The following is a 27,294-nucleotide window of genomic DNA, read 5'->3' as shown; positions in this document are numbered from 1 at the left end:
TATAATCATGACTTACGAGTATATTCGAATTTTCAGGTCAAAAATCATAATAAAATCACTAATTCGGCCCCTTAATTAACCTACGAAAAATTTCAGTACGACCTTATTTCACCGGGGCAGCTGAAATCCTAGGGAAATCTCCCACTAGCCGTAACTCGTAAACGAAACATTTTAGGACATACGTTTACATGTACCTTTTGCCATTATTTTCACGAGTAGAATAGGTTATGAAAGTCCTAGAATTTCGTAAAACACCTGTATTTAAACATACACATAATAATTAAGTTTAATATACTACGATGGATGCGAACGATTTAGAATTCAATCCTCCCCATTCTTAAGCTAATTATCGAACGTTATTCAATTTAATTTTTTTTTCTATTTTCTGTATTAAATCATACGGTAACAATCTCGGAGTGGGACGGAACTATAAATCTTAAAAGAAAGCAAGCGATATTTAATTTCCTGCGTTGAAGGGCTTGCAATATTTTAATAAGTAAATCGAGTAAGAATTTTAATAAGTAAATTTAAATTCTACTACAGACTTTTTTTGTACACATTTTTAAACCGAATTAAAATTAATTTTCATAATTTAATGTTACAAATCTTTTTGTACGATTAACTATAAAATTAGCACGTGGATTTCTAATATTTTTATATTTTTTCTTTGAAAATCCTCATTGCAAAGCTGTTCATGCAGATAGCAGACTACAGTTAACAGTATGTTCTGAAGAACAGCGTGCATGATTGCAAGTCTGTGTGTGTATGTGTGTGTTCACTGTATCAAATCCAGTCCGATAATTTCCAACAATAGAGCGGTAATTAGATTTCAACGGTAAATTTCAATGACGAGTAGAATCATCAAAACCTTACCGTCCGACGATCGGTTCAAAACTTGAATACAAAGGTAAATTTAGCTAATCGGAGATCAATACTCTAACTAAGGGATATTGTGGACGATTAGACACACAAGCGGCAAGGGTGCTTACGTATAAATTATATTAATATAAAATCGTATAATTATACGACTGCAAAAAAAACTATAACGCGATTCTCAAAATCAATACTCGAACTAAAAATCGTTCAAACTAAATCAAATACAACGAAAAACGGATTTTTATAAAAATTACAATTAACAATGTACGATAACACGTGATGATTACCTGTGCGTTATTAGGCATGTCAAATACCAGTAGCGATGAATTACAACACTTAAGGATATAAAATTACAATCACTGGAATAAGGACGCCAAGTAATCAACTAATAAACAGTCGAGATGTAAATAACAAGCGATGACGATAGTCGGATTCCCGCGGGCAATTTTCAAATGTATGTGACAACTTCGAGCACAACAACCCGACTTCGAACAGATGCTACGAGCAATGTTCGGCAAGCACTGAAGCAGGGCGACGCAAGAGTCTGCGCCGTGCGACAACCGACAAGTATCCCCACCACCGATATTATACATAAACACACCCCCTACTAACCCCCCAAAAACCCTACTTTCAATTCTCTAGGTCATGTACAGACCGTTTCAAAAGTAAAAAACTCCCTTATATACATAAACAACCACGTGACTATAATATTGATAGCGTTTATCACCTTCTGTTTACGTTATAAGCAACAGACTACACAAGTAAACGAAAACTGTGCGTATGCAAAATTTTTACGTATTTTTTATTCCGACCGTTACTCACAGATTAGACACGATCCGTTATTATACTAACAAAACGCTTTTCAACTTCCTTTAACGCAATTTACGAAAAAGCAAAAAAAATATGCACGGATAGTGATGTTTTCATGCGTTTTTCTTTTCATAATTATTTTTGTTGACAATCTAAATTGATATAACAGACGCGCCTAAATAGATATCTCATAATTTATGCTAGCATGCGATTTAACTAAGCGATCACACCTTAAAATAGAAAGTTAGCTTTCTATCATAAATAACACATCTACAAAAAAAAATCACTGGATATATATATATATATGTCCGAGTATATATAATTACTTATTTTATGTATTGTATAAGTAAAAAATTATAATTTTAAAAAGACAATAAAATTAATGATTTGAAAAAAAATTCTGAAATGGAACTAGCAACCGAGAGTAAAATGGCTCATTTTTTCACTTAATTCTTGCAGTATCGTGAACCTTACAACTTTTTTTAAATAAACAAAATAAATATAGAAAAATTAAGTAAAATATTTCCTTACAGTTCATTATAATTTAGACTGACCTATATTTTAATTATCTTCTTGCGCGTTTATACAGAAAATTTTGCACAGTTGCTTTTTACGTTTACATTTACACACGCGCTTTGTTAAGGAATCTATTTCTTTTACATTACTATTTATTTATCTAAATTTACTTTACGTTAGTAACGCAACATTTATTATTATTTATATACTTTTAGGAGATGTTCTATATATTCTGTAACATTCAAGATTTTTTTACTTTCATGAAAGCGTTAGGAAAATCTATTTTTGAATCGTCCAAGAAATATAAAAATTAAAAATAAATATCTGTTTCTAATAAAAATGTTATCCAGTCGTTACATTTTACATATTCCACTGGAGTCGTATTAATATCTTATTTACATATCTATTTTTAGCGATATAAATCACGTATTTTGTAATAAGTGAACTATTTGCATCGTATTTTTGGATCGGTTTTGTATATTTCTTATTTATTGATTTTCCTTTCGTTCTTTATGCGACTAAAAGTTTTTAACCTAACCGCTCGATTACAGCCGCTGCTGATAAAGAGATGATGAATTTTTTTTGCGTGTGAGAAATGCTGAGCTTGACGAACCCAGGGCCTAACCGATGAAAAGCAAAGACGTTACCTCTCCGCCTCGAAGTATTATCTTTTTTACCTTGTATTTCGTGTTAACTTTAATCGTATAAATATCGTAATACTCGATCTTTACTTAGCGGTTTTTTAAAAAAATATTATTATAACTTATTAAATCGTAATGTATTACGTTTGAGTATCCGATTATGCGATTTGTCATATTAAAATATTTTTGCGCGTCCACGAACGGTTAAGATTCTAAACGCATTTTATATCGGTTCTTGAAACGCTTTCTTTATGTCAGCAGAAAATTAATTTTTTTTCTAATAAATTTATTTTATTTTTAATTGTAACCGGGTTTTCCTATAACTTATTATATTCGATAAAATTTCATCGATATATCGATTTCATAGCTAAACGTTATCTGTACGATTTATGCACTAAACAGCTCTTTGGACGTCTCCCGATATTAGTACCTAGTTATTACCTGAAAAAAAATTATTAAAAAAGGTTCTTCCAGAGATAGTTTCAAATTTTATTTGATTTAATTCCCCAAATTTATTAATCAGAAAATAAATCCCTAATGAATACGGCTAAAAACAGTTAAAGAAAAAGCGAGGAGGAAATTCCAATTTTAGATTTCAACAAAGTTTCTACAAATCGGTTCACAATTCTATTTGAAAAAAATTCATATCTTAAAACCTTTTACTAAATGCAAAACTGACATTAAAAAAATAATACTAAAATCTCTCATTATACTTTCAAATTAAAAGAAAGAAAAAAATTCTACCAAGCCTACATCAACGAAAAATATACACCGATTGACTTTTTTATCAAATCTCTGACCTCTATATAAAGTAGTATCAAAATATAATAAATGTAAAAACCATAAGAAAATTAACATTACCTTCTAAATTTCATTCGTGGTAACTATGCAGTCATCTTTACAGAATAATCGCGTAAATTACGTCGCTGTAAAAAAACTTAACACGCTCTAACCGACCGATTATGAAATTACCTTGAAAAATTTAGGCGTAAATCTTTCGCAAAGTAATCTAAAAGAAAAAAGTAATCAATACTTAGGAAAAAAATATTCCTCTAAAGAAAAATCTCATGTGGACACCACATGACTTTCTTCTACGCCTATTAAATATCATATACACATTTTTTTGAAATGAAAAGTACATAAAATTTTATTTCATTAATAACTTCTGATATTTTTTTCTTTTATATTATTTTTTATCGCTATTATTGAATTATTATCGTAAAATTTTTTTTACAATCGGAGGTTAATAATTATTAATAAATCAATATATTTAAATTAAAAAAAGAAATGAAGTCTGATTCGAACCGATGTGCCTTTCCCTTGTAACATCAAAATATTTCGTTAAAAAGTTTTATTTGGCTTTAACTCTGGAACCGATGAAAATAAGTACCACTTACGATATATCGTTGAAATTCTCTCGATGAGGGCTTATTACTGCAGTTAAGAAAAAGGCCAAAATCCAAATTGGTTTGATTTTGGACTTTTTTTTACGCTTTTGGTCCGGTCGATTTCAATCAAAAGGGGAGGTGCACAACTAAATGTTACAACAGTCCTAAATCCAAAATTTCAACATCCTACGGCTAATCGTTTTTGAGTTATTGGAGATAAACACGTACGTACAGACGTCACGCCGAAACTAGTCAAAATGGATTCAGGAACGGTCAAAATGGATACTTCCGTTGAAATTTGATAACCGTTCGCGAACACAATATTTCCTTTACTTCGTACAGGAAGTAAAAATACATCTGTAAATTAGTTTCATTTTACATTACGTTGAAATAGTTATAAAAAATTACATCACCGCCTACGTTTAAAAAAAACAAAACGATAAAACAATGAAACTGACCGTTAAATTTATATATATTGAGATCCGTTACATCAATTTTGATAAATAAAAAATAATAATTCAATCTCTTCTATTTCATTTTCTGGAACCAAATTTATCTCTACAAAACGAAACTTAATCCGCGACTCAAAATTTAATATTAAACGAAAAATAGAAAGCTATAAAATATGATACTCTCTCACTTTAAACCTTACCGCCCAGCCGATAACGAATTAAAGGGATAAATAAACGCTTAAATCTTTTTCCAAGTTTAATAAACACAGTCGTACGTGAATCGCGTCAGTCAACGTCGGTACAAACAATATACTCGAACGTAAGTGCGTATTTTTTCTCGTAATATATACCTTCGATGAAATTTCTTATAATCTTGGAATCGATATAAAAATACAGCGTTAAGGAAACAATTTTCATAAGGAAAATCAGAACTTTATCGATGTTCGTTCAAAACTCAAGAACCACTGAACCGATCTGAATAATTCTTTTAGCCATATTTTTATTGAAATTTAGACGATGAGGTTCGGACGTAAATTTATCTAGATTACTATATTATTGAGTAAGCATTACAGCTTAGAGTGTATAATATTTTCAGTCGCCGAATGAAACACGTTCTTAAAGGGGTAACGATACGATACGATACCGAAAATTATTTTTCATTTAATTTTATTATTTCATTCGTCAAAATCCGGTAAACTATTAATCAGATATCAACCGTCGCCGGTTAGAAAATTTTACTGTACAACGAATTTTGTACTAACAGACAGATGACGTAAATTTTCGTTACGAAGAGCGCTAACTATATATCGTATAAATACATAATTAAAGATATGTCTGTAAATAATTGCGATGTACTTTATTTTCGTGTTAATGAAGCGCTCTAAACAGAATTAAAGAAAACAAATCGTTTTGTTTCGACGGCTTTGTTCTTACAATTTTTTACAGTTATCTCGATTTGTGTCTGCGATACGTTATCCGATTACGCATACAAGACACGACTGTTTTACATAAACTAAAAGAAGAGATTTATTCAACAAGACGTAGTAATTTACACGACTAAAATCTCAGCGATGAGATACTTAACAGAGGTAGCCCCTCTAGAGGAGAAAACAAATACTAAAAATCTTTAGAATTTGTAGTATTATTTTTCATATAGCTTTCAAAAAAATCTATGTTTTAAATTTATTTGTACGGGATGTATTTCAATAAAATACTTGGCGCTATAAAAACGTACAAAAATAAAATTCTATAAGACTGTTACAGCAACATTTTTGAAACTTTAAACGGGGTTTCGTCTTCAATTTGCAGAGAGATACGAGGCGTGAAACGGTTGAAACGTAATGCATACGTTACGTAACGGGAGAATAAAACGCCGCAGAAATCCACTGCCGCTTCAAATTGTAGTTTCATTCCCTACTATCAAAATATCAAAATTCGTTCATCCACGCCCTCTCATCTTCTGTCAGTCGCCATCAGGCCTGACTATTGCAACGCGTCTAAAACAAATCGCGGTGTTCGAATTTTTAACAGCGAAAAAAGTGAACGTTAGCGGATTCATCGTCGTCTACGGTGATGAAACTGTCGATCGAAGTACAGTGAATAAGCGGGCGATAAAATTTCCTGAATCGGCAGCCGATAAAGCGAATTTTATCGAGGACGAATCTCGCAATGGTCGACCGGTTTTTGTGACCGATGAGAAACACCAAAAGGAGGTGGATGAATCGACTCAAAATGACCGTCGCATCATACAGAAACGCATCTAGGAATATCGAAAGAACGAGTAGGAAACGTTATCGCAAGACCGGGCTACCGTAAAATCCGTTCGCGGTCGGTACCAGGCAAACTTACAAAAATGAAGAAATTACGAAAGAAATGTTGTGAATTTGCGAACAACGGCTTTTGAAACTTTGTGACGAGGAAGAAGATTACTTTTCAATACCGTGACGGCAAGGGTGCATCGTTGAAGTTCGGAGCTGTGGTTCACCGCGATCAAAAAATTTCAAAATAAATCCTCTGAAAAAAATTCTGCCGGCATTCTTCATTGACGGGACGAGAAAACCGGTTCACCCGTCGCCAGAAAAATTGCGTGAAAAATAGATGTAAGTTTTTGTAACAAATAAAACGTACTTTTATTCCATATTTGATTATTACTTTTCATTTGCCGGTTACGAGCGATTGAACTTTACATTTCAACCACCCCTCGTAGTTTTTTTTATCTACACCCTGTGGATGAATTTTAATTAAATACTTCGTGAACAAAAATTATACTTTTTTTTAATTTTGACTTCAGGGAAAAAGATAAGATGCGCTGGAGATTCTCTGATATTTCCAGATAATCGGGACGGCTCAGCTCGTTTAAAAAGAAAAGTAATTTCCTGTGTTGTGGAATAGCCTTTCGGTAATCTACGGAGAATTTGTGTAGGTGTGTTTTGTAAGGTGTGTATTTGAAGATTTTTTTACAACTTCCAACAACAAATAAACACGTAGCAGGCAAAATTAAATTTACTATTTCACTTATGAAGTAATAAAATACCATCGAAATCGTACGAACTATTTCTAGAATTTCAGCTCAGACATTTTTCTTCGCCTAGACTAATAAATACAAACCCACCGGGTCGACATAGTGCTGTACTCGACATCGTAAATCAACTGATTTCGAATTCGAGATTTCTACGGTTCAAATCCTAGTAAAGGCACAGTTACGTTTATACGGATTGGAACACTAGATCGTAGATACCGGTGTTCTTTAGCGGTTGGATTTCGATTAACTTCACATCTCAGGATCGATCGATCTGAGATTGTACAAGACTACGCTTCATTTACATTCATACATTTCATTCTCTGAAGTAATACCTTACAGTGGTTCGCAGAAAAAGAAGATACTAATGTATATGATACGCGTATTATAAAATTTCTGGAATAATAAAATACGGAAAAAATGTTATATCGCTGTTTCGGAAACTCTAAATACCGAAAACTGTCGTCATATCTACTGGGCAAAAGCAACTTTATTTTTGACCGCTGATTAATTTTCGTTAATCTTTTTCAGCTTAACAATATTATAAACTGACGCAAGTCATTACCATTTCTAATCTTTCCTTTTCTGTATCAGAAATATTGAAGTTCATATTTTAAATAATAATATTTAACAGAAATAAACAGTTCATATTCCATATGAACTGCGTTTAAATTCGAATTCAGTATTTCAACGGATTTAACCGCTTTAAATAAATACAAAAAAAAATATTCTGACCTATTATCAATCGATGAGTCGGCGGGTACGTTATTAATTTATTTAGTCTCATACCCCAGACTAATACATCAGAGTCAACGTCCGTGAAATTCATTTCTATGAACGAATACACAACACTTTATTACGGAAAGGTTTATCAACATGTATTATTAAAAAAATTACAATCATAATAAAAAATTTCAGTTCTGATGAAAAGTAAAATTTTCAGAGGAAATATTTTTCTGATAACGATAAACCCGAGTTCTATTGAATTAATAAATGACAAGGGTGAGACACGTTAATATAACTATTCCTTCTCTAGTTATAGTTTAATTTATTTGCATTATATCACAGTACAAATTAAATCATAAGATTTCGTTAAGTACCGATCGACTAAATAGTCCGATAACCTTGACGCTTCTATAATATAATCGATGACCTAAATATGACACCGCAGACTCGATTAACCAAACGGTCGTACAGTTGATTACAAATAGTAACAAGTATTCGTACGGTATCATCACATTTTTAAAGCTACTAAAATTCTTGAGTTTAATTTAATACGTAAAAAACTAATTTACAACCACGCAGACAAACACCAAACACGCCAAAAGTTCAAGGAACAACCAAAGCATACACACATCAGACAGACAAAACTCACGAAACGCAAAACAGCAAGACACCTAACGATGAAAAAGTAATTTTATCATCAAACTAAAATAAATAAACTTAATTTTAACAAATCGCAGAAAATTAACATTAAACATGTAATAAAAATCAAAACGAAACGACATTTTCATGCAGAGTAGTATTTTTTAAAGAATGCAGATACACAGAATGTATCACGAAGTTCTTCCTGGACTTTCATAATCTATTTTACTCGTGAAAACAACGGAAAAGTGCGTACAAATATATATTCTAAAATGCTTCGTTTGCAAGTTACGACTAGTGAAAGATTTCGCTCCGATTTCAGCTAAAAGTGAGGTCGTACTGAAATTTTTACGGCGTTAATTAAAGAACAGAATTAATGATTTCTTACGGTTTTTACCTTGGAAAATCGAATAAAATAAGTCTCAGATCCGTATCTGCAGTACTGTTTAAGAAATCTAGGATGAAAACCAATAAATTGAGGTAACGATTTACGCACAATAACTTTGTTTAACGGGTAATAAACACGTAAAACTCTTAAATAAAACACATAGAAAATATAATTTTCCGGATTTTAATGTTCGTATGTAAGTGCGTGTATTCGATTTCGACCTCTAAATCCCCTTATGTCTCCAGAACTGCTGGACCGATTTTGACTAAAGTCGGAGCACTACGGTGCACTGATGCCATAAAAATTTTCAAAATAAAAGGTCAGGGGTTGAGGCTATAGAGCAAAGGTCACCCTCGGTATCTTGGGATTTCGCCTGATTAAGATCGTATTTTTCTTAGGCGCATTTGGTAACGATTAAAAAATAACAATATTTGCAAAAAAAGAATTTTGCAAAATCGCACCCCGTTCCAGATACGCTCTAAACTAGCGGATAAGTGGGCATAGTGCGTCAATAGTACCCCCTGCCAGCACAAGGACCGCTAGAGTCGCAGTCCGCCATCTTGGAATTTCCCTTTTTTCCTGTAGGAAATTCCATTTTCCCTCGACCTCTTGGACCGGGAAATTTTTTATTCCACAGGGTTGCCGACCAAATTATATTTTACACTTTAAATAATAATTATTTATTTAATTTAAATTACATTTAACATTTCAAAGGACGGTAGCACTAACGTACAGCAATCGTAGTCGTTTGCTATGTTTTGATGTCACAGGTGAGCGGTAGAATCAAATAAATGAATAATATTTAAAGTATAAAAAAGTAACTCGGTCTGGCTGGGTCTTGGACTCGATAACCGGTGCGTTAAGCATCGCAGCTACACCAGTCTGCCGTCCGTACAAGCGAAATCTGTTCTACGTAAGTTGTGAAATTACGTTAGTGCCGACAGTCACCGCTAGTACCGCCACACTCGCGCAAATTAAATATGGTATGCGCGCGCGCTTTAGTTAGAATCATTGAATTAAATAAACGAAAAAAATATTACATTTAAATAAAAGGATAAATATTTTACATTGTATGACTATATGTTTGTGTGTAGTCGGCGTTTTTTAATCGATTTAATCTATATAAAAAAAGCTGTTTAGTTTTATTTAAAATACGGATAAATCGTATGAAAAAAGTCATTCTAGAAAAAGAGAAACCACAAACACAACAGGAAACACCCAAACAAACACGTACTCACCACAGGTCACACAAAGACAAAAAATTAAGCCAAAAGGATCAACAACCACGCACACAAACACCAAACACGCCAACAGATCAAGGAAGAAAGAAACAAACAAAAACACACACACAGACAGACAAAACTCACGAAACGCAAAACAGCTACAATAAAGCTATAAGAAACACCCAACAATACTGTCAAAACACAATACTTACCAAACGGAGACTATCTTTCTCCGATGTAACAGCGAGAGACGCCATCGAGCACCACAAACAGATTGCCCACGGCTTTGTCGCACCAAGGCGACCTCCAGATGCTCAAAGAATCACCAAGGCGCTAAGCCGCGTGCCTGTCCGACCCGGCACCCTCCGACGTTTCCTTCCCTTACGAGACTCTTCAGCAGCATATAGTTTCGCCATCATCTTCCTAGTGAAATCTTCCACAGCTCTTCCAACAGGATCCCTTGCGTTTCATTCGGCGTAAATATACGGTCACGACCCGGCGAGTCTAACACTTTGAAGCGATCCTGCGTGAAAGGCGGGCACCAGAAATATACGTGCTCTGGGGTCTCCTTCTTCCTCGCACTCTGGGCTAATATTCGAGTGATCAAATTAAACCTATAGATATATGATCTATAGCCACCGTGGCCCGCCAGGAACTGCGTAAGACTATTCCAGCGAGTCCTGCAACCTTTTACACCACCCCTTCAAATCACCAATGAGGCGATGTGTCCACCGACTCCTCACGCTTTGGTCCCATCAGTCTTGGCACAATTCCATGAACTCATCTGTTATTCGCTTAATTGTCAATTTCCTGTCTATAGGCTGCAAATCCCCCCAACTCTTTTATACTGGTCCGTTGCAGCAATACCAAGTTATCGGCCAGCACTTCCGCCGCCTCTAACGATACCGTTCTATACGTTGATATAGCCCGCAAACAGCACATCCTGTGAAGGGGCTCCAGTTTCCCTCTGTATTTACGGTATCTAGCTACTCCTGACCGCAACTCGGCTCCATACAGGAGAGAGGAATAAGCAATTTCGACCGGCAACTCTCCTTCTCTGTTGTTGAGCCACCTCTATTTGGCAGAAGGCCCGCAATCAGCCGCAGCACCCTATCAGCCTTATCACTTGCCTCAGTGGCATCAACTCCAAAACGGAGTCTGGAGTCTATCCAGACACCAAGATACTTAATAGCAGGTCTCGTAGCAATCTTCAGGTCTCAAAAACGATTAGCCGTAGTATGCTGAAATTTTGGATTTTGGACCGTTGTAACATTTAGTTGTGCACCTCCCTTTTTATTCCAATCGACTGAATCAAAAGTGCCGAAAAAGCCCAAAATTAAAGAAATATGGATTTTGGACTTTTTCTTAACTGCAGTAATAAGCCCTCATTGAGAGCTATTCAACGATCTATCATAAGAGGTACTTATTTTTCATTGGTTTCAGAGTTATAGCAAGACGAAATTTTAATTAATGAAATATCTCAATCTTATAAGGGGTAGGCACATCGGTTCGAATCAGACTTCATCTCGTTTTGCTTAACTTTTTTTTTTTAACGTCTGATTGTAAAAAAAATGTACGCTTAATATTTCAATAAAAGAAATATCACAAGTTATTAATGAAATAAATTTTTATGTACTTAAATTTAAAAAAAAAAAAGTGTATACATAATTTAAAAGGCGTACAAGGAAATCATGTGCCCACATCACACTTTTTATCACCAAAAACACAAATATAATTTCAGATAAATCGTACGTATAAAGAAGTGTAAATCGTTCGTGTGCTGCGCGCAGCCGACCGGCGGACCGGCTCTGTACCAATAGCAGCTAAAATAAAAATGTGAGCACATACATCAAACAAACCCACGCATCATCCTTTTTTATGGGAAAAAAAATTATAAAAAAAAGCAGCAAAAGATTATACAATTTACTCGACGCTATCCTTTATATTCAAACACATTTTCACTGAATAAGTACATTAACACAGTGAAATAAGTTTTTAAGTAAAATTTATTTAATTTTAAATAACAATTGTAAATAATATTATTATTATAAAGGTTTTATGAATGCAAAAATCAATATTTAGTGCCACGAAGTGAAAATTTCATTGCATGACATAAAAGAAAATAAAAATTGTGTATTTTATTATTTAATATAAGTTGTTAACGGTTATTAATTATAGCGAAAATAATATTTTTATCGATTTGGCTGACCTCTTAAAGGAGACAGATTTGGTCGAAAATCACGAAAAAGTTCAATTTCCATTAACCTGGAAAGTTTTGACGTATTAAAAGAATTGATAAAAGAAATCAAAACCTTTAATAGTGACTTTCGGATTCGACTGACCTCGATCAAATGACGTTATCACCATCAAAATTATACTGGATTTGAAGTATAATTGCTAAAAAAAAGGAAAATTTTAGGAAAAGAATTCGGTTCCATCTGGCCTCCCTTGCTCGACAATTAGTCATATAACAATTTTAATAACATCTTGACAAACAGATGAAGAATAAGAAATCATTAAAAAAAAAGTTTACATTCTTAAGTGTGGTCCGTGGGATCCTCTTTTTTAAAAACCTTTCTACGTCAACTGCAGTTGGTTTTCAATTTTAAAAATTAAATTTTTTAAATTTTATATTTTAAATAAGAGTCCAATCCCGTTACGTTCAATCCCCTTGCTTTTTGGAATTATTAAAAGTTTATTTATCGGAGTAATAATTATTTCCATCAATAAGTCGGTACGATTTGACACAATCTAATTCAACAAAGCTAAAACAAAAAAAAAATACAATTTAATAAAACAAATATTTGGCTACCGTTGTTCAACGAGATCGAAGATTAGGCCGAAGTTGGAACATAAATATATAGCCAAAGAAAGTGCTTTTTTGGTTAACGGCTTTACGAGATGCGAGGGGAAAAACCATCCAGAAATACCGCTGAGTATCCCCAACGTCGTTAGATCCGACAAACTTAAAACTTTTGAATTTTAAATAACTTCATACTAAAGCTCAATTTTTCAACGAAAAATTCAGCTATACAGAATAATTGAGTTATACGGAAAGTCTAAAATTAAAAATAAAAACACTACCGCGCCCTTCTTTTAAATTTTCCTCAAAATTTACTGACGCATAAAAACGTTTTGAGCCGATTTCGAGGAATTTTGAAAACGGCACAAAATACAGTTCCTCGAGTCGGTCCGGAGATAATCAAAATATAGGCCGACACACGAACGTATGTATGTTAATACATCTTCCGAAAATTTATTCAAATTTGTTGTCGCGCTTTTTGGACCAAGCAGATCTTAAAACGTCGACGTTCGCAAAAGTCCCGATACCCAAAATTTCGGGCGATCGCTCCACTATTTCATTAAAACTATGCCGCTGCATAATAGAGAGCTATAGCGGGAAAGCAAAAATATTACACCCGCGTAATAATTTATATAAGGTACATAAATAAAGGAACGAAAAGTAAATAAAAAAAAAAAAACAAAAATTGCAATCTATTTACCGTAACAAATTCTAAAATCCGGGAGATTAAAGGCGTGAGAAATACGGGATAGATCGAGATCAGGCCAAACCGATTATAATTTGACGCTAGCTCCTTGATACGGTCCTCCGGGTGTTATTCTGTTGTCGAGGCTGGCGGATCTAACGAGTTACAAGTACGCTTTTACACGAAGGGATGTAGCCGCCTTCGAACACTCGATCGATCGTCGGGCATTACGAAACGCGAACATTAAACTAAACGATCGTTAGAAGTCTTTAATCGATTCTCAAATTAATGCGATCGATTCTTTCAAAGGCCTTTCACACCTAATTATACCCGCATTCTTTGTCGGGGAGTCTCTATTACCGCTTTTGAAACGGTCTTAAAAAGATCAGGAAACTCTTAAGTAAATAATCAAACGATATTATAACGTTTACGTCGTGTGCTGCTTTAAATGAAAATACTTTGCGTTGTTAAATTTTATAACGTTCAAACGTGCTGATATGCAGGTAAGAAAAGTTGACTGTTGCCGAGTATAATGTACGAGATCTGTAAATAAAGTAGACTAATTTTTCTGGCAGCCAAAGTTTGCAACACTGTAAAGTTACTAGTAAACATATCGTGATATGAACGGCTGATTTATATTTGGTATTAATATTTTTCGTCTACTGTTGCCACGTGAGACCTAAAAAAGCTTTTCGTGAAACGAGTTTTTGTTGTGCGTTACAAAAATGAGCGATACTATTTACGAGCAACGTTGTGCAATCAAGTTTTGTGTTAAACTCTGTGATAAAGATACTGAAACTTTTTCAAAATTGAAAAGGGCGTATGGAGATGATGCTCTGTTACGACCGCAAGTTTTTAGATGGTCTAAAGCATTTTCATACGACCGGGAATCAGTTGCGGACGATCCACGCTCTGGAAGACTGTTAACGTCAAAAAGTGACGACAATGTTGTGTGAATCGGATACTTGATACGGTACGACCGGTGATTAACCGTCAGAGGAACCGTACACCGAATTTTGACCGACGAATTGGTCATGAAAAAAGTGTATGCAAAATCGGTTCCAAAATACCTCACTGTTGAACAGAAAAACAACAGGACGGAAGTGTGCCGCGATCTTCTAGAACGAATTGAAACCGATTCTAATTTTCTAAAAAAAAAAAATATTACTGGTGATGAATTTAGAATATTTGAGTACGACCCAGGAACGAAACGCCAGAGCAAAGAGTGGCACAGTTCAAACTCACCACGTCCAAAAAAGCAAAAATGAGCAAATCAAAATTCAAAACCGTGCTAATTTGTTTCTTCGATAATAATGGCATTGTCCATAAGAAGTTTTTGCCAACAGGACAGACTGTAAATCAATATGTTTACCGAGAAATTCTACACGTTGCATCATGACAATGCACCTTGTCATACTGAACTCCTCAATTAATGAGTTTTTTGACAAAGAAAAACATTCCTGCAGTTCCTCAGCCAGCTGACCTGCGACTTTTTCCTGTTCCCGACTTTAAAAAACACCTCAAAGGACACCATTTTGGAACAGTAGAAAACAAAAAAAATGTAACTGACTGTGTGAAGGATAATCCGGTTTCTGAGTTTCAACACTGCTATGAAGAGTAGGAAAACTACTTCGAAGGCGAAACCATGTATAATTGGATTGTAAATAAAAGGTTTTTCTGAACTAGTCTCATTAATTTATTTACAGATCTCGTATATCTCTCTTTGATATGCATGTAGTCTGTACGGTGTAGTATTTTGAGCGACTATTACAATTTAAATTGTATATTCTCCAGTTGTATTTATCAGCGTTTAACTGTACGATACTATGTATTCTGAAATACAATTTGTTCGATGTAGTATACTACGTATTAGGCGAACTACTACGTTTAAGAAATCTGCACGTTTGCACGATTTAGGGTTAGTCGGATATGTTGCAGATAGGCGTGTAGTCTGTAAAGGATTTTCTAAACATTTTAAAAGCGCGTTATATATTTTGGATAGGTGTGGTTAAAGCCGTTAAGCGATGCTGTAAAATACAAATTAAGATATTATCTGTCGATGAATGCGACGAAGGTTAACAATTTAACGTTAACTTTGTAATAATGTCTTTTCTTTTCTTTTTCTTTTTCTTGTTTAGCCTCCGGTAACTACCGTTTAGATAATTCTTCAGAGGATGAATGAGGATGATATGTATAAGTATAAATGAACATTCTCAGTTCGACTATTCCTGAGATGTGTGGTTAATTGAAACCCAACCACCAAAGAACACCGGTATCCACCATCTAGTATTCAAATCCGTGTAAAAATAACTGGCTTTACTAGGACTTGAACGCTGTAACTCTCGACTTCCAAATCAGCTGATTTGGGAAGACGCGTTAACCACTAGACCAACCCGGTGGGTTTGTAATAATGTCTGATAATATATTTTCTCCACGTCCTTGTGTAATACGCGAGCATTTTTGAAATTTAAAGATATTTACCGTATGATTCACACAAGCTCCCCCGCCAGGGCCGCATAATACCCTCGCCAGCAATTTTGAAGATTAATGAAAAAAAAAAATTTCATTCGATACGTTTCATTCTATGTATTTAACCAGAATAAAGAACTAATAACAGAGACGTACAGTATTAACCCTTAATGTACACGGTGGTGTTATATCCGACATGAGCTTCACGTTTTTGCTCTACCATTTATTGTTACATTACAATAAACTTTACTACCTTTAGTATTTTTACGAAAAATGTAGTGTAGTCTTCAATAAAATTTTTCATTAATAGCGCGACTCAAAATGTACAAACTAAACGAAATAATTAATCTTATCATAGGCTACATTACCCTCGGGCACAAAAATACTGCAGTTAGACGTACGGGCTGCACCGTTCGCTCACACTTCACACTTGAAAACATATATTATAACCTAACTGTTACAGAAGAAAAGATTAAGTTCGACAGAAAAGACGTTTAACTAATTACCAATTCGTGGATATAATTGAGATATTTTTTACTTTAATTTTGTTCGTTAAAGTCTTTATATATATTATGATACTAAAACGAAACAATAAAATATTAATTAAAATCTTTTAACTCGATTTATTAATAAATTTAATTAGCGTTTAAACCTCAATTCCATTCCGCTACAAAACAGCTGATGCTATCTATCGGCGTTATTCTTAATTTAGTGCGGCACAGTGAAACCTATTATAAAAAGTACTTGGATAAACGAGGTAATAGTACAGTAATTTTGAAATATTAGTTTACCGTTCGCAATTACTTACTTTCAATCGGTAAAAAAAAATATATATATATATATATATATATTTTAATTAAACCGACTTATTAATATACTCTTCGAAATAAATAATTATGAAACTCATTTGACCTTTTTTATCGTTTAACAGTTTCTCCTTTTTTAATAGCATAACAAACTTAAATAACTTTGTTTCATACGGCAGTGTAAAATCGAAATTACTGCATGAAATCGTACTAGTTTATAGGGGGAAACCGACCTCACGAGAAAGTAATAGTTTGATGTGTTATAATCTGTACCGTAACCGGACTGCTCGAAGATGTGGCACGACGTTCAATTCGAACACTATGCCCGTAAACTAACGTCACGCAAAGAGGGAAAAAGAAGGGAAATATTGAACACCGATTTATAACATCACTGAACTAAATCCCCTCCCCGAGAGATCCATAATTCTTTTTGTTTGTAGTAATCAAATGACGGAAATGCGATGTTTTTAAAATGGCGTCCGAGACAGAAAACTTAAACGGTAAATTAGAAGTGAATGATATTCAGTGGAGTAAAGAACACAGACGTGAAAATAAAAAATTACGAAATGCGGGTCTAGAATATATTTCGAGGACTGGAAAAACAATTGCAGCTAAAAAACAACCAGGTAAATTATTCAAATATTACTTTTTAAAAAACAATAAATAACTTGGGCCCTTTGTGACTTCGAATTTGAATTTATGTACATTACCGATACTCTGCATAATTTATAAAGAATTTAATTTTTTTTTTTTGTTCATTACACATACAATAACCACAGTTGTTACCTAACCTCAAAACAGATATGTGACATAACCTAATTTATTTAAAACTAATAAATTCTATTTCTAAATGCTTCGATTTCTGTCACGTCTACAATTCTTTAAGTTTAATTATTTTCGAAACTGTAATATTAGCGATATTAAGATCCATTATCCATTTTCAGTATTATGAAAATATTTTATTAAACTTATTATTATTATTGACAGCAGGAACTAGGCCAATTAATTCCGTGTAACCTAATAATAAGGTGCTTACAAATATACAGATATAACACGTAAATAGTTCAGTTCTACCTATTAACCATAAAAAAATTAATTTTAGTAAACAAGTTAAACAAATTTTTTAAAGTATGCTTTAAAAAATTACTTAAGTCTGCATATATTTTAATGATACTTTACTGCTACTACTCATTTAAAATATGGTAGTATACTTAATTTTTTGATATGCACTATTACTATTATTCTATTTTTTATATGAACTCTTCTGCTGTGCGCAGCATGTATTGTCAAAGAGGTAAATAAAAAATTTTGCTATAAAAATGTTGTAACACTATAGGTAAGGGTGCTATTAATGACAGGTATTTTGAATAGCTAATATTTCATAATGAAGATTTATGATAATCTTTATTAAAGCTAGATAAACAGTTTCTATTGCATGAAAAATATTTTAATGTTAATTTAACTATTAAAAAATTTATTGGTTTGATATTTTGCAGAACAATTGTGTAACTGTCCTCAACGATGCGGCGATAAAATCCCAGATGATGTTAGAAAACATTTATTTACTGAATTTTATAAATTGGGTGATCATATACAACAGAATCATTTTTTACAAAAATATATAGAAATGAGATCAGTTCGTAAACGGCTTTGGGATGATGATGAGCAAAGAGTAGGTGGTAGATTACAAAGAAGAGTGTCGTGTAAATATCATATTCCAATAGAAATAGAAAAATCAAAAGATGAAAATAATCCTGCTGATGTTAACATGCCGATTGATGCGTCAACTTCAGGTAAACCAGGTGAGTAAAATTGATTATATAAATATTATTTACCAGAGGTATTCTTAAACATTACTTCTAAAGCAAGATGGATCTTGGTTTTTTAATGCTGCTGTAGGTATCAATATTAAATGTAATAATAAGAAACAAAACTTATTGTATTCCCTGGAATTATTTCTTCTATAGTTTAAAAGTAAAAATTTGCATCAGATTAATGTACCAGTAGTAAACATCAAATGTACTTAAGATTTCCACAAGCTGTGTTCATTTTTTTTTTTGTTTAATTGAATAATACTAATAAAAAGCTTCTGATAATGACCTACTAAACCATTTAGATATGTACCAGTAACATGGCTATAACAATTTAACATACTTTTTAAACCATAATCTTATCTGTTTAATGAGGAACTTTTTAAGTGTACAGATCTGATTGGTATGTCTGTTACATATAGCATAATCTATAATAATTTTTTTTTATTTTAAAATAACTGTTATATAATAAACATATCTTATAGCTTGTGAAGTTCATCTGAGTGCATTTTTCTTTTTCTTATTCATAAAATTATGGATTTTTTGTGATTATTTGTATTTATTTGTGTTAATAAAATGGTACCAGCATAAAATATAATAATTTCAAAAATAAAAAAATATAAACCTATGCATTTTTTTTTTTAATTCATCAACTCTGACTTTTTCGTATATACAAGGAAGCTTGTTATTTTTTGTCTTTAAAATATGTTCCTTGGATCAATATTAGTACAATCTAATCTATTTGCATATAATATTTTTAAATTCTTAAACGTAAAAATTAAACATTTTTAATCGGCACATGTTACTTTCTTTATCTTTTTATCAATCATTGAATATAATTACATTAAAAAAAATAATATAAAAAGAAGCCATCTACAAAGTTATAAATGATGTCAACAGACGAAATAATTCCACAGAATACAATAAGTTTTGTTTCTTAATACTACATTTAATATTGAGACCTACAGCAGCATTTAAAAATCAAGGTCCATCTTTGTTTAGAAATAATTTTTAAGAATACCAATCTTCATACTGAATTCCGAGAATGACAATTAGTGAAAGGGTAAAAAATAGTGCAATATTCCTAGTCTGTTAAATCTTACTGCATCCTGATCCGTATAAAATCACAACACATGTCAAGAAAAAACTCTTGAGGTTGAATATTATGTTCTTGAATAATGTCTGATCATTTTCTTTCAAACTGTTATTTTTTATGAAAGTTTGTGGATCTGTTTGTGTTTGCAACAGCATCACGCGAGAACCATCTGACTGATCGCTTTCAAATTTTCAGCATACATTCATATTACAACAGGGAAGGTTTTAAGCCATAGACAGGGTTTTAACCCTAGCCCCTTTGGGGGTTAAAAATGAATCCTTTTACTTCGTATTTCTGTCACCATGGCAACTGAAATAAAATCACAAATTCATTTTTCTTTAATGAATACGTGTAAAATATTTAATATTCTCACAACCATGGGGATAATGAATGTGTTTGGGTTCCTGACTAGATGGTGTATATGTTTGTATATATGTGTGTGTGTATGTGTGTGTAATTCATTGAGTACTCATACTCATTTAAGAGTAGAAAAACCAGGGGTGTTTTTATGGATTCCCACCATAGCTAATGGTCAGTCTTGTACCATTCGATCAATGGGCAATAATTTCTCGCTTCTAAAAATGCTTACAGATGTATCTGCATGATCCATTTATGCAATTGTTTAAAAATACAAACAAAGAAATACTCAAAATGTGCATTCTTCATTTTTAATGATTTTTTCCTAGGTAATAGTGTTATTGCCCATACAAATAACTAATTAGTACATAGGTTTTAGTTTTTTGCTATTTTTCTTTATAAGAAATCATCAAGAAAGACCAAATCTTGGATGAGGGAAAAAAGGATGATCATTTAAAAAATTATAAGCACTGAATTAAAAAGAAAATGAAACCAAGAGATTTGAAGTTAGCTCTTCTGAACGATATTTTGTGAAAGCTACTTCTGTAGAGAATGCCTTGCAAAAAGTTATACCAAATGTTTTAATAGGTTTCAGTGCTTTATCGCATTAATAACCATTAACATTATTTTATTTATACATATAAATTGCAAATAGCTTGTTTCTTCATAGATAAAACGAATAAAGTTTTGTTTTTATTTCAGAAACAGATAAACATAAATTGAGTAAGAAAAAAGAAGAAAATACAGTAGAAGTTTGTCAGAAAGCATTTATGAACATGTACGCGATAACAGAAAAACGAATAAGATTACAACGTGAAAAATTAATATTAAAATCTAGAATTGATGCGGGAATGCCGATGAATGATAATATAAAAGAAGGTACACCACCTTTATGGACGCATGACTTAATAGCTGAACTCGGTCCATTATTAATGAACAAAGAAATTTTAGCGAATATTTCAAGTTTTGGTAACAACAGCTTGCCACCGGATATACCAACTAAAATATTACTAGCGATTGATAACGATATATCGATTGTCAGTAATTTTTTCTGTAATCAATTATGGAAACCAGAATACATTGGTTGTGATAAATTGGCTCAAAATAAAAGTATCGATAATAATAGTAATAATACAGTGTCAATTTCTACTCTTTAGTTATGAGATATTGACAGTACGGTCTTTTGGGATTTAAATAATTTTTCCCTTTATTGAGAATGATTAAAATGATTGGTACCTGACTATAACTGTGAAGCGGCATTAATAGAATTTCACCAAAATAATCAGAACAGGCATTTAAATACATACTTAACCAAACAAAACATATACATATGATACATAATAAATGTACGGTCCAAACGTTTACAAAACATACTCGGATTAGTTTTATATCCATTTATTTTCATGTAAATATTTTTTTTTAAATTAACATAAATTTTGATGACGTTGTATAGTGTAATTACTACATTTTTCATGTTAAATAAAAAAATTGATTATATGAAAAGGTAATGATTATGTAATATTTTAAGTAATTTATGATTGTTTTTAATATAAAATTGAAACTCAAGTACAGGGTAAACTACCTGATAGGTAGCAAGATTCAGGGATATTAGTAATAAGTTGTGTAAAATATAAATAAATGTTAACTAATTACTAAATTTCTAGTAAATAAAAAAAGATATCAAAGATGGTAGAATATTTTTAAATTACTAAATTTATCTTTCATAAACCTTTGAGGTACTTTTAAGCATGCATCAGTAGTATCTAGAACTTTTCTTTGCATCGTGCATTTATAATAATGTGACAATTGAATACTCTTAAATATTTTAAATAATGTCACTTGAAGACTACAAAAAGTAGGATGAACTTATTTTTACTTGTGAATTATATTCCTTGAATTCAATAATGCACTTAACAATCCGTAGTTTTTACAGGATAGATTTAAAATGTTATAAGAGAACAGATTATTTTATCGAGAAAGATGGAATAACAAGAACAAAAGATGCATGAAAATAATGGTCAATGCCCATACCAGAATTCAAAATTTGAAATGTATGAAATTTGTATCGCTTGTTAGTTATTGATAGTTTTATAAAAATTTAATTATAAGGTAATAAAAGAAATAATGAATATAAGAAAAATAATAAAGCATTTCATGACATTTTTTCTTTGTAATCTATGTAATGAAAAAAATAAATATAAATGTGCCTGAAACAAATCTTGCCTAAAATAGTAGCTCCATTTGTATTTCTATGTATCTTATTTAGTTAAAATTAATGACAGCAATCTTTTTTTAATCGAATTAACATTTTTATAAGGAATTTAATTTTTTTCATTTATATATTTACAGTATACTGAAAGTACTAAAGTACTACTTCTGAAACGCTGACTGCAGATTTGACTCTCTGTTAAGAGAAATCAGCTACAATGAATTTTATAAGATTTGCTAATCTAATTGGTAATTGGTATCAGTAAATCACGACCAGTATTTTAGTATAAATGCATATTTATTATGACTTAATTATGTGTTAACACTCTTCTATAAAATTTTATTACAGTAAAGTCATGTTAGTCTGAGTTTTGATAAACCGAGTTTCTGAACACAAGAATTCAAAATAAAAATATGTTTAAGGGAAAATAAACATGCATACTACTTGTTTATTCATGTAATAATAAAGTTAGTAACTGGTTTACTTAAAAGGTTACCAAGTTAACAAAAGCATAACATAATACCCAATTTTTCATACCAAAACATAATACATAAATTACTGTGAACATAGAGAATAAGAGTCATTTTTATGTTCATATAGTAGTGTTTTTTATTCCCTTTTTGCTAACTGCAGGAATAGAGTGACTCTCTAATCAACGTATAAGTGATTTGTATTTTAGTACTGTCCTCAGGTGGTATTTCTCTTACAACAGAAAATGAATAATATAGTAGCAAGAATTCAAGTATGCAAATTTTTGAATATATAAAAACATTTTTTTTTATAACAGCTCTGTTAACCTATGGATGTATAATGATGTTTTATTTTACAGTAAGTTTGAAATAAAATCTGTATAAAAAAAATACCATTGTTCACATTCAAACTCTGGATTTTTTCAGATTAGAAATAAATTTATAAAATTTTAAATACTGCACTTCACACCAGTCTAATAATTTCATATATACTGTTATCTAGTGTCATAATGATATATATATATATATATATGTTGGATTTTTTACTTAATTTAGAATGGCAGGCATGCTACTAACATTATGAACTGTAAATTTATCACTTCACTGCCAAGTGTTAAATTAGAAACTTTCAATCTACGAACAAAGGTGGGATTGCTGCTGCTGATACAGCCAGTAAACCCAGTTGCTGTGACAAAAGTAGAATCTTGTAGAACTATATTCTGGCAATTACAAATACTGACAATTTTATTACAATTTAACTTGTTTTACTTTTATTATTTTCCAACATTCGTTTTTTTTTAAATTTCAGGGACCCACAATTCACATTTATTCAGATTAGCGATATTGTTCTGTGTGTACAAAAAAATATGTTACAAATTCTAATCTTGTCTTCCGGTGTAGTTTTTACTTTCTGCCATATTACTTCAGTTATTAAATTAAATTAGTTATGTAACCGAGCAAAATAATTTTTCTGTTCGTGAGAATTTACTTCTAAAAATCTTGTTTTCCTATTTGTTTTAAGGTATGTCTTTTGAAATAATATAAAATAAACAGTGTTTGATAAAAAAGTCAAATTTATTACAAATGTGAAACAAAAATTCAAGAATTAAACTAAAAAACACTGCAGTAACATTTTTTGGGCCTAATTATCACTGCTAATAAAATCTGTAAAAATTACTGTATAAATTACTGTAAAATCAAGTTAACAAGAAATATTGTTGTTAATTACCATTAAATTTTTAGATTGCTGCACTTTTCCATCATAATTTTGAAAAGGAAATATAAATTTGTCAGAACACTGCTGGAGTCAACAAAAAGTATTTTCTGTTGAGAGATGGATCTGCCATCATTGTGATTTAAATGAATCTAAAAAACAATATAATATTTAGTCATGTAATTTTTTCAATGTATGCAATACAAATATAATTGAATTTTCTTATTAGCTGCTGTAAAATGAAACTTCTTTGATTTACTGATTTTCAACATGTTAGAGAAATGAAACATAGTTTACAATAATTTACTATTCTATTCGATAACAATAATCAAGTCCAGATGTAATATAGTAGATGTCGATTTGTTCTGTAGTTTTAAATACTATTAAAGTGCATAATTTCATTATTTCAACACTGCATTATTCTATGAAATAACTGGTCATACTTTGATTTTTTATTTTGCACCCACGATCAGAAATTCTTAAAATCTATTTTTAAGAGCAAACATAGTGTTTTAGATAAAACAACGATCCGTATTATACACAAGAATTTAATAAAAATACTGTGCGTTTGTTATCAAGTCATACATTTGAACGGATTAAATGCCAACTGATAACATTAAAGTGTTATAAAGAATTGAAAATTTTATTACTTAGTGGAGCTTTCTTTATCAATATTTCATACTTTAATGATATAACTAGGGGTTTCAGAAGTATCACTTTATGTAAATATAGTTTACTAGCATTAAATGCTGCCAAAGAAAAACTGTATAAATGTAATTTAGTATAATTATGTATTAAGGAACGGGTTTATTACTTACGGTGTAATTTAAGGTAATGTTAAGTATTAATTAAATGTCAAATATATTTTTAGATTAATATTTTATTTATTTATTGATTTGCAGTGTGACTTTATTTCATTGAAATATTATTTAATCACAGCACACTTTTAAAAAGAAAACTATTTTAATCAACTCTTGTATTTTTCTATCTACTTAGAATTCTTACTTATAATTTCTTAAACGTTAAATAATAAATTTTTTTTTCAAATTTAGTTTTGTTTATTCAAGAAGATAAATCTGAGATAAAAACTAATGTCCTCTTCATTTAAAAAAATTAAGTTTTCTGTCAAATCATGTTGCATTACAGAAAATTATTAACAAATAAGTCCAGTATAAATAAACAGACCCGTACATATAAATTTGTTGGCTTGTATTATTTCAATAACTTAATATTTGTTCAGAACTGCAGAACACTAATGAGACATGCTTCTACTGATCGATGTCTCTTGCTGTTGATGATCACAGCCTGCGGTTAATACTGATAACTAAGGCCAGATGAAGTGAACAACAGATATTTTCAGGATTATGAAAGGCAATGAATTACTATTTACAAAATACATATTGTATTGAATAGGCAGTCGTCTATAAACATTTTGAGTAAAACCTTTCACACCAAACTTTTGAACTTCATGCATTTGTGTCAACAATTTAATCAGAGTACAGCAAAATGTGTTTTTCTAAATCATTCCAAATTTTACTGCGATCGTTTCTTGCCTAGATGAGATCAAAGGGAGGAAAAACAATATAAACAAAAGTGCACTTACCTACATGTAATAAAGACATCTTGTATAGTGTTTATCCATTTAGAAATACCCTAACGTTGAGAATCTGAATTGTCTATTTGATCTGCGCTTAATTATTTTATGTTACTGAAATATTTTTTAAAACAATCTTCATTAATTTTATTATTTAATTAATGAGAAAGAGATTCATTTATTTTCATAAATCAAACTGAAAACAACACAACTTGAAAACTAGCATTTAGTAACCACTTTCGGTAATACTTAAGATAATTGAAAATTCAAATATCAGAAGCAGTTTCTCTAATCTACTTCTCTCATAATGAACATTTCCTACAAGCAAATTAACTCAGATGTAGTTTAAAGTACGTTTAATACTTAAGTTAAATCTGTACTTTAGTGTTTTTTTTAAAAAAGTATAGTGCTTCAATTTGTTGAAAAAAAAGTTATAAAGGTTATAAAAGGCTTTGAATTTGTTTAGAATAGTGTAAGGATGTTTACAAAGGGTTTCCACTGGTTTTAAGTATTTCTTTGCAATTTCTAGTTAAATTTTAAGAGATTTTAAGTTATATTATACAAAGTTTTTGACGAAAAAAACTGTTTCTATTTAAAAGTAAGTAAAGAAAAAAGGGATAATTACAGTCGTTAAATAATTATTTTATTGTAATAACTAAAAATATCAAATAAAAAACTATAAAGTAAAAACATCAAATTCAGTTTGTATAATTGGAAAAAATTGTTTCTTTTCTCTCTGTATTTTAATTATTAAATACAGACTATTTTAATTGTACAAGACAAGTAGACTTTTTAAGAATAAAATGCAATAAGAAATATTAGAAAATTCCTATTTCTGTTTACAAAGTGATCTTTCAAAACTGAAAAACAACCTGTTCTGAAGGAGCCTTCCCATGATAAAGCTCAGCATGTAAAGTAAAATGTCCTAATTGTTCGATTATTTTAATTATTCCCTTATATTAATTTGTAATTTACTAATTAAGTCTACGATTATACAGTTCACAATACTTCTCAGTTTTACTTTAAAACAATACAATGAAAAAGAAAGTCATTGCAAACGAATTAAAGTATCTCATTTTAATAAGCCTTCCTTGACAGCTTTTCAACGATATATCATAAGCTTTTACCTTCCTTATTGTTATTTTCATTGGTTCTAGAGTTATAGCAAAAAAAAATTTAATTAATGAAATATTTGAATCTTATAAGGAGATGGCACATCAGTTCAAATCAGACTTCATCCCTTTTTTTTAACTGTTTTTTTTTTTAAATTTAAATATATTGATTTACTAATAAACTATTACCCTCAGATTGTAAAAAAAATTTACAATAAATAATCGTTCGATAACAATAAAAAAAATATGAAAAAACATCAGAAGTTATCAGTGAAATAAAATTTTATGTACTTCTAAAAATGTGTATATATAATTTAATAGGTATACAAGGAAATCATGTGATGTCCACATCCAATTTTTTTACTTTGTTGTATTCACAAATTTCCATCAAAAGGCCTATTGATAACACCGATCACCAGTCACATAATAAATTATATTTTAATACAACAACCACTTTAGATAAAATACTATAAAAATTAGTGAGGATTGAGT

The 27,294-nt window shown here is 31.1% G+C and overlaps 2 protein-coding genes across 3 annotated transcripts in view; one reads left to right on the top strand and one right to left on the bottom strand.

The window, feature by feature from the left end:
• The window catches only part of LOC142326388 (cAMP-dependent protein kinase type I regulatory subunit-like), a 574,503-nt gene that overhangs the window by 532,293 nt on the left and 14,916 nt on the right, over window positions 1–27,294 (bottom strand). Inside the window, exon 1 of one of the 2 annotated variants that reach the window (XM_075368861.1) lies at window positions 1,164–1,405. The exons of the other annotated variant lie outside the window; for it this stretch is intronic. Coding sequence (XP_075224976.1) covers window positions 1,164–1,181 — 18 coding nt within the window. The 5' untranslated portion in view covers window positions 1,182–1,405. Of the gene's footprint in view, window positions 1–1,163; window positions 1,406–27,294 lie in introns of those variants that run through there. 2 annotated transcript variants of the gene reach the window in all.
• Window positions 17,370–27,029, top strand: LOC142326389 (uncharacterized). Its single transcript, XM_075368862.1, has 3 exons — window positions 17,370–17,566; window positions 18,437–18,742; window positions 20,907–27,029. The coding sequence occupies exons 1-3, from the start codon at window positions 17,413–17,415 to the stop codon at window positions 21,359–21,361; spliced, it is 915 nt and encodes a 304-aa protein (XP_075224977.1). The 5' UTR covers window positions 17,370–17,412; the 3' UTR covers window positions 21,362–27,029.

The sequence above is a fragment of the Lycorma delicatula genome, chromosome 6 (assembly GCF_047948215.1).
Source record: "Lycorma delicatula isolate Av1 chromosome 6, ASM4794821v1, whole genome shotgun sequence".
Classification (NCBI taxonomy): Eukaryota; Metazoa; Arthropoda; class Insecta; order Hemiptera; family Fulgoridae; genus Lycorma; species Lycorma delicatula.
The sequence above is the reverse complement of the archived record's forward strand: the minus strand, read 5'-3'. Positions and strand labels throughout refer to the sequence as shown.